The sequence below is a fragment of the Sinohyriopsis cumingii genome, unplaced genomic scaffold (genome assembly GCF_028554795.1).
Source record: "Sinohyriopsis cumingii isolate HCF-2022 unplaced genomic scaffold, ASM2855479v2 utg001837l, whole genome shotgun sequence".
Taxonomy (NCBI): Eukaryota; Metazoa; Mollusca; class Bivalvia; order Unionida; family Unionidae; genus Sinohyriopsis; species Sinohyriopsis cumingii.
In genome coordinates, this window is record NW_028316068.1 from 507,035 (window position 1) to 528,312 (window position 21,278).

At 35.9% G+C, this 21,278-nt stretch overlaps 1 protein-coding gene across 1 annotated transcript in view; it reads right to left on the reverse strand.

Moving 5' to 3' along the window:
• Positions 1-21,278, reverse strand: part of LOC149771459 (potassium channel subfamily T member 2-like) — a 153,812-nt gene that overhangs the window by 58,369 nt on the left and 74,165 nt on the right. The window contains exons 13-17 of the mRNA XM_089948428.1: positions 18,519-18,627; positions 15,017-15,166; positions 12,562-12,761; positions 5,742-6,015; positions 1,649-1,754 (exon numbers count right to left, since the gene is read on the reverse strand). Of these exons, the coding sequence (XP_089804554.1) occupies positions 1,649-1,754; positions 5,742-6,015; positions 12,562-12,761; positions 15,017-15,166; positions 18,519-18,627 (839 nt within the window). The remainder of the gene's footprint in view (positions 1-1,648; positions 1,755-5,741; positions 6,016-12,561; positions 12,762-15,016; positions 15,167-18,518; positions 18,628-21,278) is intronic.

Below are 21,278 nucleotides of genomic sequence, written 5' to 3' on the forward strand. Positions count from 1 at the left end.
CACAAGTTCATCTCTTTAATAATGCTTGAATATGGAGTGACAGAGCTCTCTCAATTGCTTCTGTGACATGAGTCTAACGAGGCATTTAATGAATCTCCTAATCAAAAAGAACCACATTTGAAGCTACCTAAAATGATTTTAGAGTATTGCTCTGGAAATGAAAGTGTGAATGATGAATGAGTGGATGAAGACAAATGGATGAAAATGTTGATAAAAATGAAAATGAAGAATTGGGAATACCACATGTTACATCTGGACTGTAAGTCTTCTGACTGGTTTTTGGAGTTTTATCCTCAAAATGAAAGTGTGAATAGCTGGCAGACAAACAGACAAATGCATGAAAATGAATGAAAATGAGGAATTATGAATAGCAAAAGTCACATACAGACCATTTATCTAATAATGCATATGAAATCTAAAGGACTTTTTTTATGGTTTTGGAGTTATGATCCTAAAACAAAAATATGCATGAATGATGGATGGACGAAAACTTTAAAAAGTACTGGAATTGAAGAATTGAAGAATTGCATACATGAAAAATCATCTCATATGTGTTCATTTGAATGGTTTTGTAGCTATGCTCTAAGAAAAACACATGACTGATGGAAGGAATGGACTGAATAATGGAAGGAATGAACTGACTGATGGAAGGAATGGACTGACTGATGGAAAGCATGGACTGACATGGATGGAATGGACTGACTGATGGATGGAATGGACTGACATGGATGAAATGGACTGACTGATGGATAGAATGGACTGACATGGATGGAATGGAATGACTGATGGATGGCATGGACTGACATGGAAGGAATGGACTGAATGATGGAAGGCATGGACTGTCTGATGAAATGCATGGACTGACTGATGGAAGGCATGAACTGACGGATGCATGGAATGGACTGACATGGAAGGAATGGACTGACTGATGGAAGGCATGGACTGACTGATGGATAGAATGGACTGACTGATGGATGGAATGGATTAATGGAAGTCATGGACTGACTGATGGATGGAATGGACTGACTGATGGAAGGCATGGACTGACTGATGGTAGGAATGGTCTAACTGATGGAAGAAATGGACTGCCTGATGGATGGAACCCATTCCTATAGACCCTCCAACTTCATTGGGCATGGTATAATAAACTTCAGCTTTCTTCATGAAAAGCCCAATTTTTATGTTTTTTTAATTATTTCTGCCACAACATTTTTATGGCAGTCATAAGTTCCAAGTAGTGGGGGGCCAAGGGCCTGTACTTGATACCTTCAGACAGACATAAAAGACAATATCAGCATGCAATTTTTCTCTTTTAATACTGCTAGACATTAGTCAATGCTTTCCTTTTTTCCAAATATTCTGCCTGTGAATTACATTATTTCAATTTTTCCAGCAGGTCAAAATCATCCTGTACTTTACCTGGACTGAGGCTATTGATTAAGGTAGCTTTTACCAATATTCAGCTTTATGGACAATAATTTACCTTATAAAAATTGCTGCAAAATGCATGCACTAACTTCATGGAAGAAGTACACATATTGTGTACTGGTTCATCAAGTGCACACAATTTTATTTTTTTCAAACAATGACCATTGATGTCAATAGAAAAGGAATCAATGGTCTGATCCATGTATTTTGCAATACTTACTTTTGCCCACTCCAGGCAACATTCGGGCCTGCATTCTCTCATTAAGTAACATGTAGTTCTCTTGGAACCTACATACAGTGTTACTGGTGGTGGTCCTGTTATGAATCTGGAAATATATTTAATTAATTTCAAACTTTTAAAACACAAATCTCCCACTGCAGATCAAAATATTTCAATTCCAGAAAATTTGAAAATTTGTACATTCCTAGAATGCCATATTCAGTTTACAAAATATGTACACAAACATTCTGAGCAAACTTCTAAAGTCGACATTAAGTGTTTTTAACTTTAATGCCCTAGCCCTAACTAGGTTTTAATTACAGAGGTCCGAAGTAATCAGAAGAACAAATAACAAAGCCCCTAATCTGCCACTACAGTATGCAATAGCAGATAATAATAATAATAATGAGGACTTTGTATAGTGCCTAATCTTTAGAAGCTCTAAGCACTTTACAACATTAGACAACACCTATAACATAAAAAACATATAATGATATTAATACAGAAAACAAACACCATGAAATTAGAAGACATAAAAACATGCTGTAAATATTTAAGGTAGGGAATATTATTAGGTCTTCAAGTTCATTCTTGCAATCAAAATAAGTGAGTTTTAAGAGCACTCTTGAATGGGATTACTGTGTCTTTGTGTCTAAGTTCAGTGGGTAATTCATCCACGTTGCTGGGCCCTGGTATGCAAAAGAACGTTTTCGTAGTGGAATAATGAGTATACGACTGTCAGAAGAGGATCGTAAGTATCTTGCTGATGCGTACACATGGGTGAGGTCGGATAGGTATGTTGGACTGGAGTCCGTCAGTGAAACGTAGCACAGAGAACAAATTTTGTGTTTGATTCTGGATTGAATGGATAGCCAGTGAAGGGTACAAAGCAGTGGGGAGGTGTACTCTGATCGTGGTACTCTAAGTATGATCCGAGTTGCTGTGTTTTGAACTTTTTGAAGTTTCTTAAGTAGATACTGAGATGAACCAGACAGAATTGAGTTACAATAGTTCAGTCTTGAAAGTACTCTAATGAACATACAAGTGTTTTAGTGGCATCAACTGAAAGATATTTGCAAATGGAACTGATGCAGGTTTAAGTATGTTGTTTGCAACTGGACTGTACTTATAAGTGTATATATAAGGTACCAAAAATGAAATGTTCATATTTGATATCTGCTTGTCAACTTGTTTCCCTTTGTTTTGCACGAATGTGTGGTTAAAACCAGTTTAGCATGAATGTGTGGTTAAAACCAGTTTAGCATGAATGTGTGGTTAAAATCAGTAAAGCATGAATGTGTGGTTAAAACCAGTGAAGCATGGATGTGTGGTTGAAATCAGTGAAGCATGAATGTGTGGTTAAAACCAGTGATGCATGAATGCATGATTAAAACCAGTGAAGTCTCTACTGATCATTATGCAATACCAGTATAATTGTGCAACAAATATAGTTGTGTGTAAATGAACATAACCATTATGTAATATGAGTATAGACATGCATAGTGGAAATAACCATTATGCAATATGAGTATGGTTATGTGTACATGAACATGACCATTATGCAATATAAGTAAGGTTATGTGTAAATGAACATAACCATTATGCAATGTGAGTATAGACATGCATACTGGAAATAACCATTATGCAATATGAGTATGGTTATGTGTACATGAACATGACCATTATGCAATACAAATATAGTTGTATGTAAATGAACATAACCATTATGCAATATAAGTAAGGTTATGTGTAAATGAACATAACCATTATGCAATACAAATATAGTTGTGTGTAAATGAACATAACCATTATGCAATGCAAATATAGTTGTGTGTAAATGAATATAACCATTATGCAATGCAAATATAGTTGTGTGTAAATGAACATAAGCATCATGCAATACAAAGTTAACATGTAAACAACTATGTGATACTTATATTGCATAATGGTCATGTTCATTTACACACAACTATATTTGTATTGCATAATGGTTATTACTGCTCCAGTGGCCTAGTGGTTAGACCATCCACCTCAGATGCGGGAGGCTGTGGGTTCAATCCCCGGCTGAGTCATACCAAAGACTTATAAAAATGGTACTAACAGCTGCCTCGCTTGGCGCTCAGCATTAAGAGGTTAGTGTTAGTACTGGTCAGCCTTGTGTCAGGCTAATGTGACTGGGTGGGACATCATGCTACATGTCTGCAGCATGATGCCCCAGTGATAGACATCACTATAAACTGCCACACTGCAGACATCGTAGCGATATGATGGAAAAATTAAAGCTTTGTTAAAAATCCAAATCACACACACACACACATACATAACGGTTATGTTCATTTACACACAACTATATTTGTATTGCATAATGGTTATGTTCGTGTACACATAACCATACTCATATTGCATAATGGTTAGTCCCAGTATGCATGTCTATACTCATATTACATAATGGATATGTTCTTTTATACATAACTATATTCAGATTTCATAATGGATATGTTCATTTAAGCACGATTTGCTCAACTGGTTTCAACAATACTGTGACAAATTACAAAAAATCAACAGGGGAAGCAAAACTGAAACTCTACACTTAGCAAAAGCCCCCACTCGCTATACATGGCAAAAGATGTATTACAAAGGTCCCCACTCTCTACACTTGGCAATTGATGTATTGCAAAGGACCCCACCCTCTACACTTGGCCCAACAGCATTTAAGCAAATTAACTAGCAATCATGAGCGATAACTTGTCTCAATGATATTGTGGTATGCTGGAAACTAAACTACATTAAGACCTCATCAGTATAAAGGTGCTTGCCAAATCTGTTTTAAATCCAGTGTGCCTTGGTATGAAGAACCAAAGTCAGGAGGAGATGGTAATCAGGGGGACATAACTCCTCTAAATGATACTGTAAAATGCTGAATCAAATTCATTCAAGCTCTCATCAGTATAAAGCCACATACCAAATCTAGTTAAAATTAAACAAAGCCTAGGTAAAGATGTACAGTGGAAACCAGTCAAAATGATAAGCAAACAGGAAGCATAACTCCTGTAAATGATGTGGAACAAAAGGATTTGCTTGTGGGTTTTACCAGCACTTTTAACACAGTACTGGCGATATCAAGCTGATAGAATAGGAGCTAGGTCCCTTTCAAAAGCAAGCACCATGGCCAATGACCTGGGCTAGCATGGGTGGGTACTGAACCCATGACCCAAGGGACTACATGTCCAATGCTCCACCAACTGAACTGCCATGGCTCCCAGGGAGCAACATAAATCAAACTTGTTTAAGGTCACATCAATAGAAAGCCACATACCAAGTCTGGCTGAAATGCAACATATCTTCATAAAGTTATGCTGTGAAAACCAAGTCAAGAATAAGGGCAGCCATGGGGCCTAACTCCCTAAATTAAGTCATAAATGCTGGAAAATGAACTCGGTCAAGGTTTCATCAATGCAATGTCATTTATAAATTATGGTTGAAATCTAGCTAAGCCGATAAATTTCTACTGCAGAAGTATGGAGCTAGGTAATCAGGGGGCTCAAATAGTGTAAATGAAGTCATGAAATGCTGGAAATCAACATCATTCAAGGTCTCATCATTGTAAAGTTGCATACAAATTCTGATAAAATCCAACACATCCCAGTAAAGTTATATTGCAGAAACCAAATGTTGATGGACAGATGGAGAGACAGATATGATTGTTGATGGATAGATGGACAGATGGATCTGATCACTATAGGGCCTTCAAACCTCATTGGGTAATGTCCTAATTATTTCAAAAACTAAATTTAAAATGCAACATTTTAAAAAAAATGGTAAATGATATCTCTATCTTGTTGAGCATCTATAACTTAAGATAATGAAGAATTTTTTTTTCCAATATAAACAAGAGACCTTTTTCTGTCAAGGCATACTCTTATTTAGCTAGAAAGGAAAACTTAATCTAAAAATCTGTAACACTGATCCTAATCCAGGATGTGGACAGCCAATTGGACAGACAGATATACAGATACATATATGGACAGCAAAATGATAGCTTCATCAAGTTTACACAAGGCAGGCTTGACATTAAAGTAAATCATCAACTTACTCATCCTGGCCCATATCCTTGTATTTGTTGTGTAGCTTATCATTAAATGTTTCATTTTCTTCCCTGTTGTGGTTTGCTTGCTGTGTACCTGTCTCCTTGCTTAATAGGTTACCACAAGACCTGCTGGGAATTGTGGTTTGCTGTTGGAGACGTGCGGCTACGGCAAAACCTCTCTGACTGGTGATTGTGTTGAATGCACTTTCCTCTTCTCCCTCATCTTCTTCCTTATCGATGCTCTCTTCCATTATCCGCTGCAACTCCATGGTCATTTTCTCTATAACATTTTATATAATTTTATAGGTATTTTCTTAAATGCATTTATTTTGCCTGCATGCCACACTATAATTCATGTCATGTGATTATCAAACCCTGAGACAAAATGTTAATTTAGCCTGCAAATTCGGCAAGTTTATCATGAGATAATCAGAAACAAGAGTACCACAAAACATACCCATCTCATGACCTTGTCCTTACTGATTACTTTTTCATTCTGAGGTACAGACTTGGCTTGTTTGATAAAGCTTGCAAGTATCTTCACTGAGTCAAAAGACAGCCCTTCATCGACAGAGGTCAATGATTTACAATTTCCCAATACATCTAGATGATGAAGCAGTTAGCCTAGCAATGGTTTGTGACACACTTCAATGCATGATATATAACTGTCAGAACATGATGTATAACTGTCAGAACATGATGTATAACTGTTAAAGCACAATATTATAACTGTCACAGAATGATATATAACTGTCTTGTATGATATATAACTGCTTCAAGCTTCATTAAAATATCATCAATGTTAAAAGGTTATTCTCAGGACAAGGATACAAGCTGGAGTTACAATTTCCTATGCTGTGGCCTTCAGGTGGTGGGGCTGGGGCAGTTAAAATGATATGTGATACAATGGCAAGTCAAAACATTTAACTGGGGTACAGTTTCATTAAAATATATTTTGTGCATCAAAAAATATACTCCAGGCTTGGCTAAAACTCACAGAATACTGTTTTCAATTGCTGTGAACTGTCAATGAAGCAGCCAATTCATGAGCTTCATGAAAACCATTACAAAGCAATAGGTCAAACAAGCAATTGTTAACAGACGGAAAATGCAATAACACAATATGGCCAACTTTTTGGACAAGCATATACAAACAAAAAGTGAAAAGGGAAGCAAAACTGTTAAGTAAGTCAGGGCTGAGCCAATTTTTTTTTTAACCACTAGTCCAGGACAAGTGGTTTCAGAAAATTCACTAGTCCCACCTTTCTCTTCACTAGTCCCACCTTACTTTTCACTGGTCCCAAAATGGTAATCATTTGCTGAGATTTGATGACACGTATGTACTTAATCCATAGAAAGAAAAAAAAAAGGAAATAATATACAACGTAATTATTTCTTAAAAGAATTTAATTTGTAAAAGCATTGGTTGTTATACATTTGGCTTTTTCAGGTTCATGTATGTATGTTTTAGCTCATGGATTTGAAAATATGTCCATGTATATGTCTGCCACCTTCCGAGTCATATATTCAAGACAAGGATAACAAGCACACTCAGTATCCGTCTTACGTTTTATCCCTCCATTTTCAAACAAATTTACCTTCTCCGAATCACTGTTATTACCTTCCTTGCGATTTCTTTTTTAGCAAACTCATTTTATCCACAGAGTAACTATCAGCTTGCTTGACAACTACTTCTAAAGTGATCACAAGATCAAATTTCTCTTTTAAATAAGAACTGAAACAGCTCATTAATTAGCGTAATTGTTTCACTTCAAACACAATATTGTATGTGGAAGTTAATCATCTGTATAATCAGTTATAAATTAAAGAATCATTACTGTCATTTAATCAGTTCATAAAGGAAACCAACACTGATGTCGGTAAAGTAGGTTTCATTGATTTAATTACACTGACTTGCTGGATCAAAATCATAGTGAGCCGCTGGTTATGATCTAGACTGAGTAAACTGCTATGATCTAGACTGAGTAAACTGCTAATTGATCATACTGGCTTTCTTTTGTTTGACGTGTTTTGATTTGCCAATAATTTGGTCACTTAGCACAATATCCAGTCAAGCCGTAACAGGATGTAAATGTATACACGAAGAGGTATAGAATCAAGTATTCAGTACGCCCGGAGGGTATGATTGGCTAAATAAAGGTAGATATAGTGATTAAAGCACGAAAATAAGGACTAGCCCGACTTTTTTAAAAAGCACTTGTCCCGGACTAGCGACTTGGAAAATTTTACTTGCCCGACTTAAAAAATTACTAGTCCGGGACGTCGGGCTATTGGATTTGCTCAGCCCTGTAAGTATTGGTAAATATTCACCTTTTTACTTTCTGCATGAGATTTTTATTTCTGAATGTTGTATGAAAGCTATACTAGTATCTGGATACTTTTACATTGCCACATTTTAACTTAACTGATGGAATACAACATGAAATATTACAAAAAAATCTCTTTTTCTTTAAAGACCTGGTATCATCCTCAAGTCTCTGGGATAGTCAGTGATAAAGCTCTCAATACCCTTGATGATCCCTCCACCAGTATGATGCAATGTCGCTGCTTGTAACTGGGGGCAATAAGTGTATATTGCCAGCAAATAAGACAATGCTGCTTTGTTATTGTTTTGGGGCTTATAATGCCATTTCTCACTGCAAGATGGGTTATATATTGCAGCCAGTGTCACATATACACATATCTTCTATAGTTAATTCATCTAGTCTCTTTGATAGACCATGGTCAAAGAGCTAGTGTACATAGCCTGAAGATATTTGTTGCGAATCACCCATGACTCCCTTCTGACATGAAAGAGTTCCGACTGTGGGAAAATGGAAAACAAAGTGAGCATCATAGCAAAATTCAAAGAGACCAGACCGTATTCAATCAAAACTAAGATATTCAAATTTAGGGCAGATTTTCTATGCAAGGAAACCATTATTTTTAGACTAAATTCGTTTTGAAATTAGTACATGTGTGAACCCAGGCAAGAGACGAGTATAGAAAGTTTCGATTGTACTCTGAGTGGGAAACCTGACATTTGTGAAAGGGGAGAAGAATTCTCATGGAATTTGAGGCTGGGATCTGCAAACGAAGGCTTCTTAAGGTAACATAGTTGTGCTCAAATATTCGTCCTACTTTCATAAATAGGAATTTGTAAGATTGATACATTATTATGTATAGTAGATTGCTGAACTGAAATCTAAGTGTATTGTGTCATTTACTACTATGCTGCATCAAAATGCATAACTGAATTTACAGAGTTGTGTTAGAACTGTAAGTACTTATCATATGAACATATAGTCATTGTCGGACTTATGCACACGAATATATCGTATTTGTGTCTTTTATAAATCGTAGTGTGGAATTTACATGATTGCTATTGATGATGATAATTTACTATATCAAGAAGTCAACAATTAGGGATGTGTATCTGAATTCGTTAATGATACTATTATCGTAGCACAATTATTACAGAACAAAGTGTGTATGGAATATTTAGATGTGAGTGCATGAGTTGGCCTGTTAATTTATTTGCCATTATTCTGATCAATGGTCTTTGAGAGAGTGGAGAATTTTCCTTAGAGTAGCCTAGGGAGACCAGACTATATGTCCCTTCTAATTTTACATTATATCGGAAGCTTTCCGGGTGGAATTGGAGGTTTCATGTCCATAGAGAGCGAACACAGGAAAAGGCACAAAAAGTGCAAGGAAGATGTCATAGTGATGTTAGAGGTGGAGGTGCAGTGCTGGGAGGAGCATGTGATTGTGTCACCAGAAGTGCCAGGAAAGCACGTAAGCCAGGGTAAAGGAGTACCAATGACAACTGGAGGAGTGACAGATGAGAAACCGAGTCAAACGTCAGAAAGAGAAAACTCTCTCTCTTCAGAATGCTCAATTTATGTGATGACATCTGGCAACATGTAAAAGGTCATCGATTGTAATAGTCTGAAAGAGTTGGATATGAGAAACTGTTGTGGGAATTATTTAATTCATTTGTTATATTTTATTAAATAGTTATACTTTCCACTTTCAGTTATTTATATACTTAGACCATCAGCAATGCTGACTGGGGGCTTGGAGCTATTTAAATTTTAATTGTCCATCTTTCTCTAGTATTAGAAATAATGCCATAGGAGACATGTGATACAGTGTAACTGGTGGAGGAAAAACCTGGGAAGACCAATGGAAGAACTACTGACCCATGGAGAGCTACTGGTAAGCTTTCTCACATACCCATATAGGCCGAGCTTGAGACTTGAACTCATGTGGACAGATTTGAAATGGCAATGACAGGTAAAGGTGAGCATTTTAGATCACTTGGTCACCCAGGGCCACCTAGGACAATGCAGGGGATATTCTAGAAATTAACATTAATGAAAGGAATCTCCTTGTCCACTTGTGAAAAATACTCCCTCAAAGAGACTGATGTTCTGATGGGCAAAAAATGTAAAGGAATTCAAGATAAGACAGTTTCTTCCTTTACACAGCTGACAGTTGAAACCAGCTCTGATAATCACAGTGATGCAATTTTTGAAATTAGCTGCTGTGGTGGACACAGTGGATATCAGATTGACACCATTGTCATTTAGGGCCAATGACTCATCAATAAAAGCCTTTTGGTGAAAAATCCATGTTAATATGACACCTATTCAGGATGAGTAGTGACAGCAAGATTTTAAAAGCAGCCATCATGGAAGGCATACTGAATGCATAAATGGCACCGTTTGTTTTAGGACCAACTTAGTAGTAGAAAAAGTCCACTGATGAAAACTCCAATGTTGTTACAGAGGAGGAAGTAGGGATAATAATTTCAACATGGCCATACTGAGGGCCAGTTTCCATCATTATTAAGGTCATATTATACCTAATTATGATGGTGAATGATTTCTAAATTCTTCCCACTAAGTAGTTAAAGAGACTTTTGTTGGGTTTGGTGGTAAACTGCATAGTGGCATACTTGCATTTAGGAAACTGCATTTTCCAGATGTTTGTCCACCTGTCACTGCATTTTCCAGATGTTTGTCCACATGTCACTGCATTTTCCAGATGTTTGTCCACCTGTCACTGCATCTGCCAGATGTTGGTCCACCTATGTCATTACATTGCCAGATGTTGGTCCACCTGTATCATTGCATTGCCAGGTGTTTGTCCACCTGTGTCATTGCACTGACAGATGTTGGTCCACCTGTGACATTGCATATGCCAGATGTTGGTCCACCTGTGTCATTGCATTGCCAGATGTTGGTCCACCTGTGTCACTGCATTGCCAGATGTTTGTCCACCTGTGTCACTGCACTGATAGATGTTGGTCCACCTGTGACATTGCATATGCCAGATGTTGGTCCACCTGTGACATTGCATATGCCAGATGTTGGTCCACCTGTGACATTGCATATGCCAGATGTTGGTCCACCTGTGTCATTGCATTGCCAATTGTTGTGTCACTGCATTTGTCAGATGTTGATTCACCTGTGACTGCATTTTCCAGATGTTGGTCCACCTGTGACACTGCATATGCCAGATGTTGGTCCACCTGTGACATTGCATTTGCCACATGTTGGTCCAACTGTCTCACTGCATTTGCCACATGTTGGTCCAACCGCATCACTGCATTTGTCAGATGTTGGTCCAACTGTGTCATTGTTGGAGTATGGTTTGATCATCACTATTCATGATAGTTCTGAAAATGATGCAGTGACTGTATTTCATCTCATGGGTAAAAACACAAGTATTTTTGCCAACTCCATGAAAATGAGTAAAGACTTTATAATGTTTCACAGAAAACTGGGATTTACAGAATGTTATAACCAAGAAATGTTATGTCCAACTTCATCATTTGTTTGAATGTTAATGTACTTGTCCACATCGATGATAATGGATATAAGTCTACCAAACAATTTATACTGGTATGATTACTGTTGGAACTCATATGTGAAGGTAAGAAACATTTTACACAACATGCAGCATATAAATACAAGTTATCATGATAAACAGTTTATTATCCAATCAATGTGTCAACATAGACATACAATGTAAAGGCTGGTGAATTAAAAATCACTTTTATGTGAAACTGTCTAATTTCTGTCAATCACTAATTTTACAAACAATATCTCATGGAACAACAATTTATGTTTTAAATTGTTTAAAACACTTACTAAAGCCTGTCTTGACAAAACAGTTTGTAACACAATCTGTGGAAACATAATGCCATGCATAATATAAATCATACCAATTGCAGACAGCATGTTTATATCATGCTTTTTCTTATTGTCAAGGCTCACAATTTAGCAGTACTATAACTTTCGTTCCTCATAATGTTTTATCCATAGCTTTGTTTCTAAGAGACATTGTTCTTTTATCTGACTGGCAAATGTTCAGCCATTTCACAAGTCAAAATAATAAGAAATTAACACAAGAAAGATTTACTTCAAGCTTTACTCAGTTAGTCAATATACAGGGTTGGAACAACAACTAAAGCAAATTTTAAATTATTTAGTTAAAAATAGAATAAAACTGAAACATTTCTTTTCTTGCTTTAATTACATTGAACTAGAAACCCTTGTTTCTAAAGTACCAATTATGAATGCAGTGTGACTATCATGACTTTATTACCTAGCATCTATGCTTATGACAGAGAAAATATCCAATCCAAGAACATAATTAACAATCTTTACTATATATGTTATTCAATCAATACAAGCAAATACCATCTATTTATCAGACATATTGGCAGGGCGTGACATTGGTTTGGATGAACCAAATCATCTGTATAATTGAGGATAAAAGTGTATGCTTCAACATTTAAGCACAATTCACATACCCATATTTCTGACCCTGGCAATTTGCTTTCCATCACCCTGGGCCAATGCCTTGGTATTAATTTTGGAGTATTCATCTTTAGCTGTACTCATGTAGAAACAGAAATCTGTGCTCTTCAGAATGTGATGGGGTCCTGGATTGAGCTGCAGTCGTGGATCATCTAATGTCGAGTCCATTACAGCCATCAGGCAAACCCCATATCTGAAACAAAATGGAGTCCATTTTAGTATGGAACCTGGTGATATCTGGTACAATTACACATACTAAAACAACAATATCATAGTCTGTAATACAATCTTCAGGAATCTTCTCTGTACCACAGTGACATTGACCCTATTTACATTTCTATCCCTTAAATCAACATGCTTCTTTGCACTCCCAAAAGCAACACAACTGAAACTTCTTATTTCTTTAGTATTTTCAGTGCAACTCTAATTCTCTCATGAATACTTTTACTTGATCTTGACATCTAACTTTAAGCCCCCACATGTTAAACACTTTTATTGTACAATAAACATCAACATTACTGTGACGTATAGTGGTCAGGACATGGTCAGTGGAAGTCATATCATTACATGGAAACTGTTTTTCTTACCATTATGTTAGCAATCTTGACCTTTTACTTTTATGACACTTAAATCTCAAATTGTCATGCAGAAACAAGTTTTCAGAGGAGACAAATTCAAAGCACAGTATGCCTTATCATTAACATGTTTATAAAGACTCCATGAACATGCTTATGAAGACACCATGGACATGCTTACAAAGACACCATGAACATGCTTACAAAGACACCATGATAATATTTATAAAAATACCATTGACATGCATATAAAGACACCATGGACATGCTTATAAAAGCAACATGAACATGCTTACAAAGACACCATGATAATGTTTATAAAAATACCTTGGTATTGCTTATAAATACACCATGACCATGATTATAAAAGACAACATGGACATGCTTATAAAAACACCATGAACATGCTTATAAAAGATGCCATGGACATGCTTATAAAAACACCATGAACATGCTTACAAAGACACCATGAACATATTTATATAAATACCATGAACATGCTTGCAAAGACACCATGATAATATTTATAAAAAAACCATTGACATGCATATAAAGACACCATGGACATGCTTATAAAAGCAACATGAACATGCTTAAAAAGACACCATGATAATGTTTATAAAAATACCTTGGTATTGCTTATAAAGACACCATGACCATGATTATAAAAGACACCATCGACATGCTTATAAAAACACAATGAACATGCTTATAAAAGACACCATGGACATGCTTATAAAAACACAATGAACATGCTTACAAAGACACCATGAACATATTTATATAAATACCATGAACATGCTTGCAAAGACACCATGATAATATTTATAAAAATACCATGGACATGCTTATAAAAACACCATGAATATGCTTACAAAGACAGTATTAAAATATTTACAAAGATACCATGGACATGCTTATAAAGACACCACTGTAAAGTAATGAATGCTGACACAAACCACAAGTGTTAATACAGTCTGATTAGAAGCATCTAGTCTTACAAAGGTTTCATTTTTCTCTTCTCTGAGGATGACTAACATGCATTATGCAAACAGGATTGCTTGTTATCACTTAAAACTCATGTTTATTAGTATTATTATGTTACCCAATAAGTACTTTTAGTAAATACTGCAGAATAATTTAACACCTTTGCTTAATAATCACCTATTTAAGGTCATTAGACACAAAACTTTATCAAACTATTATACAAGTCATTAAGACATTTAAAATTGTACGACCACAATGTTGGATCTTCATATGTTTGAGAAAAGCTGCAATATGTTTACATAAGACAACTGCACATCTTTTTAATCTTGCAGCCAACAATGAAGGAAAAACTGGCTTAAACTCAAAACTTCATTCAAGTCACTGAATCCTAAAATATACAATATACTGACCTACACTCAACAGAAGGGTTTGCACTCAGTGCCACCAAGACTGACTGACACACCAAGTTACATGACCAAAGTCAAAAGTAGAAAAGAAACCAACTTAATTGCAAAACTGAATCAAGGTGTGACATATAAGTGGATAGAAAGAGAGTAAACAGCTTTTAATTTGTTCCTAATTCAAATGTCTTTACATTCTGATTTGCAGCAGTAAAATATGAATAAACCAGGAGGAATGGATTGATAGACAAGGGCAGTGTACAGTTTCACCCTTCGACATTAGTGGTGGGCACAAGATTTTTTCTCATTCTATTCATGTACAATATATATTTGCATTCAAATCAGATCCAACTGCAAAACCGCATAGACTTGGATCTGCCACGACATAACATGCAAGCAGATCAGGGCCTATGTTGTTTGTAGCTGGAACTGATTTATAAGTGAGTATTTATGGTATTAGCAGGAAAGCTTTGTAACATAGTTACTTTTGATGAGCATCAAATGACGCCTCTGTGAACTTCTGTCCTTCATACTCCTTGAAGAAAACACTTCTGCCCAGCTGTATGTGATAGATATCATTCCCTGCATGATGGCCATATATCTGCTGCCATTTTTCCTTGGCAACTTTTCCATCCCTAAAAAAAGAAAAATACTGAAGGACGTCAAAATTTCCATCAATGAATATTAGAGCATACATTAGGTATATTGAAACTTCTTACTTTCAAACATAAATGGGTTTATCTCTCTAATATCTCATAAATGCTGAATAGGTTTCACACTTTTTTTGCACACATTAGCAATCGAATGACTGGCATTATAAACAGATGAATAGTTAAGACACAGTTTAACATTCCAGTGATTTTATAGTTTATTCCCTACATTTTTTCTCTGTACTTTTAAACAGTTCAATATTCCAATGTCTTTATAATTCATTCCATATTGTTTTCTTTTGTATTTCAAAACAGTTCAACACTCCAATGACTTTATCCATATTGTTTTCTTTTGTATTTCAAAACAGTTCAACACTCCAATGACTTTAGAGTTCATTTACTGCAGTTTTCTTTGCATTTTAATGCAGGAAATGAACCAAAAAGAAAGCTGTGTGAAAACGTATATGTACAATAATACATGCCTTGAAAATAATGTTCATTTGAAATTTCATCCAAAAATCTACAGGGTTAGGAAACAAACTAACTGAACAATGTGTTATCCTGGGATAACATTTTGTACTTAGTATATTGTGTCCACAATAATGTAGTTAAATATTAGTATCCTATAACTTCCGTGAACAGTTTAATTTCTGTAGATAGATGTTAATTTGAAACTTTCATCATTATGTTCTTAATACAAAGTATTTTCAAAATATGATTCAAGTGATTTTCCACAACAAAATGTCAAAATTCAAAGACAAACAATTTCTTAACTCATGATTTTACTGAACATTAGGCAGAAGGCACTCTGCTTGTGTACTGAAGAAACTGCAGTGTTCCAAGTCTTAAGTAACGTCAGATGCCTGACTGAAATTCAGAATTGCCAGTGAAAACTGTCAACTGATTGCCATGTGGCAACCTCAGAATCACAATGCAGCTACTAGAAAATGACATCAACACTTTCTAATTGCAAGTATATACATGTACAATGTTTTACACTAAAATCAGTTCGCACTTGTCATTTAATTCATCTTTTCCAATTGTGAGACTGTAGATTTGTATATCATGTCACGACCTTTATGTTCATCTACTCTGACTCACAGCATACAAGTAACTAGCGCACACTCTACTCACCAAGTGTTGTTACAAAGAATCAAAACTGTATGTAATGCTTATGCCTGGTTTTGCAATTGTTTTTCTTGGCAGTGTTGAAATATATTTTGTCAAAAAATTAGTGGTTACTGGTTGCATTTAGCCTGTGGTTCTACATGCCAGTGCATTTATATCATAATACAATCAACCCAAGCTAATGACACAAATCCTGAAAAATGGTATATAAAAAGAACCAGATAAATGCAACAAGGAAACAAATATAAAGAAAAATTTGGTTGGCAGTATAATTACAGACAGCTGAATTTTTGATAAACACAAATGTGGCAAATACTTTCTTAATTTATAAACTCTCATCAGCAGAAAATGGAGATAAAGGCCTTTTATCAATGAATTTGAGACCAGACAGGATGCAGAGAGTGGAGATAAAGACCCTTTATAAATGAATCTGAGGTCAGACAATGTGCAAAACGTGGAGGTAAAGGCACTTTAACAGTGAATCTGAGGTCAGACAATATACAAAGAGTAGAGGTGAAGGCCTTTTGTTAATGAATCTGTGGTCTGACTATATACAAAATGTGGAAAGAAAGGCCATTTATCAGTGAATTTTAGGTAAGACAATATGCAGTGAGATGGTTTAGAGAACTTCATGTACATAGTTTGATTCCATTGCTGGCCTCAGGTTGAAACAGATGACTGTTGATAGTTCTATCAAAGATATTCTAGATATATTATTAAAAAACATAATTTTTTAAATAATTAATCTTCGATCTGCCTTAAATAAAACCTCATTTTGTCATATTCTACTAATATTTCCCCATTCAACTGATTTCTTTTCACAATATATACGGCAACCAAACTATTAGGAGGTGTGTGTGTGTGCTTTGGATTTTTAACATAGCTTTTAACAAATTTCCAGTCCTGTCGCTACAATGTCTGCAGTGTGGCAGTTTATAGTGATGGCTAGCACTTGGGCATCATGCCACAGACATGTAGTATGATGTCCCACCCAGTCACATTATCCTGACACCAGGCCGACCAGTCCTAACACTAACCTCTTAATACTGATTGCCTAGCAAGGCAGCTGTTAGTACCATTTTTGTAAGTCTTTGGTATGACTCAGCTGGGGTTTGAACCCTCGACTGCTTGCATCTTAGTTCTGGTGCACTAATCACTAGGCCACCAGAACGGTCATAAACTATTAGGATTTGGCAATGTTACAAATGACCAACAAAGTTTTCAAGTGGATCACCCTATGGTCACCAAAGCTTCATAGATATATAATTCTTCTCAAATTATGTCTGAACATAACTGAAAAATTATTCCATAGACTGATCTTAAGATACAAATAAACAATTGTTTACTAAAGGCCCTATTTATATCCAACTGACCTAGAACATTCTAAGCTGACAAACTATATATACCTACAATCATGGACAAAAATTATCCATATAAACATGTTTACAAATAACCTATATCATAATGTACAATATACAATCATGGACAATGTTAATTACACAACACAGATCCACATAATACTGAATATTGTTTCCAGTGCAAACTGCAATGTCTTACGTCTTGCTAACAAAAGTGGTTACAATGTATAATTGCTTGTAAGTTAAATCCAACTATAAAGTACACTAGCAGACCTGGGTCTATGAAGTTCCTTAGGACTGTTCTGTACATAGACCCTAATTTGCCAGCACATTACGCACATTACGCATGGCAGATCTGGGTTTTTCGTTTGTTTTAAAAATGAGTAAATAGTCACAAATTGAGTGGGAATTTGTACAGTTGGGTGAGAACTTGTATAGTTGGATGAAAACTTAGTGGGAATTGTACAGCTGAGTTGGAACTTAGTGGGAATTTGTTCATGGGTGTGAACTTAGTAGGAATTTGTAATGTTGAGTGGGAAATTGGTTGCGAATTTGTCAAATTTGACCTCATAGAATATCTGGTTTCTCAGCAGATATAGTGTAGAACTGGTTCAGAGTTATTATTGATATTGTTTGCTTATGTGTACACTTGACAAGAAGGCCTGAGACTAATTTTCTTTTAAAACCCAGAATCAAAGCATTGAAAAACTAACCCAAACTGTATCAAATGTTTTATGCCACTGGCTTCAACTGAAAAGTGACTATTTCTTACTGCCATATAACACAGTAATGACAAAAATATAATTAATAAGTACATGAAACACCAACACCAAGTAGTATGTGATACTTACAGCCCTGCTGTAGTACGGACCAGGAGAGAAACAATGGTAGATAATCCTGGATACAGACAGTTGTTTGCCAGCAATGCATACTTGAACTCATCCTCGCATACAACATGTTCTGATAAATCAAAAGGAAAATATAAAGCTTACGTTTCTAAATATGTTATAAATGTAATAATAATAACAATAATAATAATAATAAAGACTTTATTTAGCGAAGGTAACTCAATTAGTTACAGAACTAATCTACCTTGAGGCCTTCTGTTATGTATAATATATACAGTATAATTATATACCATGATGTGAAGAGTCTGGCTTGACACGAAATAATTAAGTAATTTTAAATTCAAAGTATCAAGCCTGGAACACATACACAGGCATCAGTGAAAATGTCAACATATATAAAATATAAAATATAATTCTGCATTGAAAAATGTAGCTATGAAAATGATGTAAAATTACAGAAAAGCAGGCAGTATTTTTTGTGCTAGAACTGTTCAATTTTCTAAAGATTTCATCCATTTAAGACACTGAATGTGAAATGTGTTGTTTTCCCTGTATCATCATTTATACAAATAATTTATACAAAACATGATCAAACAAATATCGCTATGAAGCTATATGCAGATCTAATCATTACTATGACACTCACCTTTCGTGGAAGAATTATATTTTTATTTGATTTAGGGTGTTATAAATTCATATGAAAACACATTTTCAGATGCTAAATTAACAATTTTTTGGGAGCATATGTTATTCTTTTGGACAAAAGATGATATTTTGTTTGTACATGCCCTTGATGGAGACAGGAGTCATACTGTATTCTAATGTTAAAGGACAGACAGTCCAGTTGTCTTCACATATGATGGGGAAGGCAATCCAGTCTTCTCAAGTGATGGGGAAGGTAGTCCTATTACCTTCTCATGTGATGGGAAAGGGAGTCCTTTTGCCTTCTCATGTGATGGGCAATGGAGTTCTATTGTTTTCTCATACAATGGGGAATGGAGTTCTATTGTCCTCTCATGTGATGTGGAATGGAGTTCTATTGTTTTCTCATACAATGGGGAATGGAGTTCTATTGTCCTCTCATGTGATGTGGAATGGAGTTCTATTGTCTTCTCATGTGATGGGGAAGGGGGTTGTCTTTTCATCTGATGGGGAATGGAGTTCTATTGAGGTACCAGATTGTAAACCAGCTAGCTGACATCCCAGCAGTACCATACCTCCACCAGACACCAGCATATATTAGAGGATTTCTCATGTGTTTCACCAGAGCCAATGCATACAAGGATTCCTTCTGCCCATCAGGAATCCACCAGTGGAACTCCCTGCCATTCAACCTAGTCAATGCCAATTCCATTGATACTTTCTGGGCAGGGGATGGTGTGGGGATTGCTTAGCTCCAGACCAGGGATGATTTTAACCTATTTTAACTGCACTGGGACCTCCCAGCACATGTACTTAGTTCACATAATGTGCAAGTACATTTCAGAGGAACCCAGCACATTATTGGAAGAAGAAAAGTGAAATTGATAAATTAAACTAGACTTACCAAGTTGAAGTTTGATTGTAATTTCATGAACCCCATAAGTGCCTTAGTGATCATATGCCCAGCCTTAATGCTTCCCACCCAATGAGACACTGAGGCTTCCGTATCTTACGCTCTCAAGACTGATCAGTCACGTGACCAACGTCATCTCATGTGATCACTAAGGCACTTATTGGGTTCATGAAATTACAATCAAATGTCGACTTGGTGAATAGTTTAATTTATCAAGTTGTGTCTTATCAAACACCATTTTTAAGACAGCAAGTTATGGAATCAAGCTCACTAGGAGATACAGTGCCAGAAGAACCATGTAGCTGGTGAGTTATAGCAACAGGATTTGCTGCAGTCACTCTAGTTTACTGTGGTGTAGTAAGAAAATCTTGAAATTTCTATTAGTCCTAGAAGATTTACTGAAACAGTGAAACAAGCCTTGAAATATTGAAATATTCTGGTAAGTTAATTTTTCAGTACTTTTAACTGAACATACTTCACATCTGTGTGACATACAATAAAGAGAAATACAATGCAGGCTCATCTGTTTAATTCTTGCTGTGACACCACTTTAAGATCCTGTCATGATGATGCACCATGACTCCCAAAGGCAATCACCTCCAAAGGAATATCTTTATCTTGAAGAAACTGGGACAACAAACCAAACAAGACTTCTGCTGTTGTATTAACTTCGGAATCCTTTACTTCAGGTTTACCCTGGTTATCAAGAAACAATGTCCTGCAATCTGATCAAAATCAGATCTCCATGGTCCTACATGAAGATCTTACAGTGACCACTAAGAATCATGTTCTAGTTACCTTTGAGTTAGCCAATGGAAATGTAGCTTTCAAAAAACTGAAAGTGAATCAAATCATTCAGCACACACTGATGCTCTTCAGCCATACTGTTCAGTCTCCCAAGGATATAAAACTTCATATGCATGGTTGATGAAATTAACAATTATGGTAACAACATACATGTAGGTCATTAGAACATGATCCCTAAGAGGTCGCTGACAGATTATCATGTAGGACAGTGGAGATCTGATTTCAATCAGATTGCAATGTTCTGCATAATAAATGTCAGTGACAACATTGCCGTAAGCAAATATGTTTCTTCACAGATATGTTGGGGGGTTCAGTAATGGCGGCTATAGGTGGAAGCTAGTAAAGTGGGCTCTGTAGATTTTGGCAGTTATAAGTGGTTATTTTTACAGTGAAATGGTTCA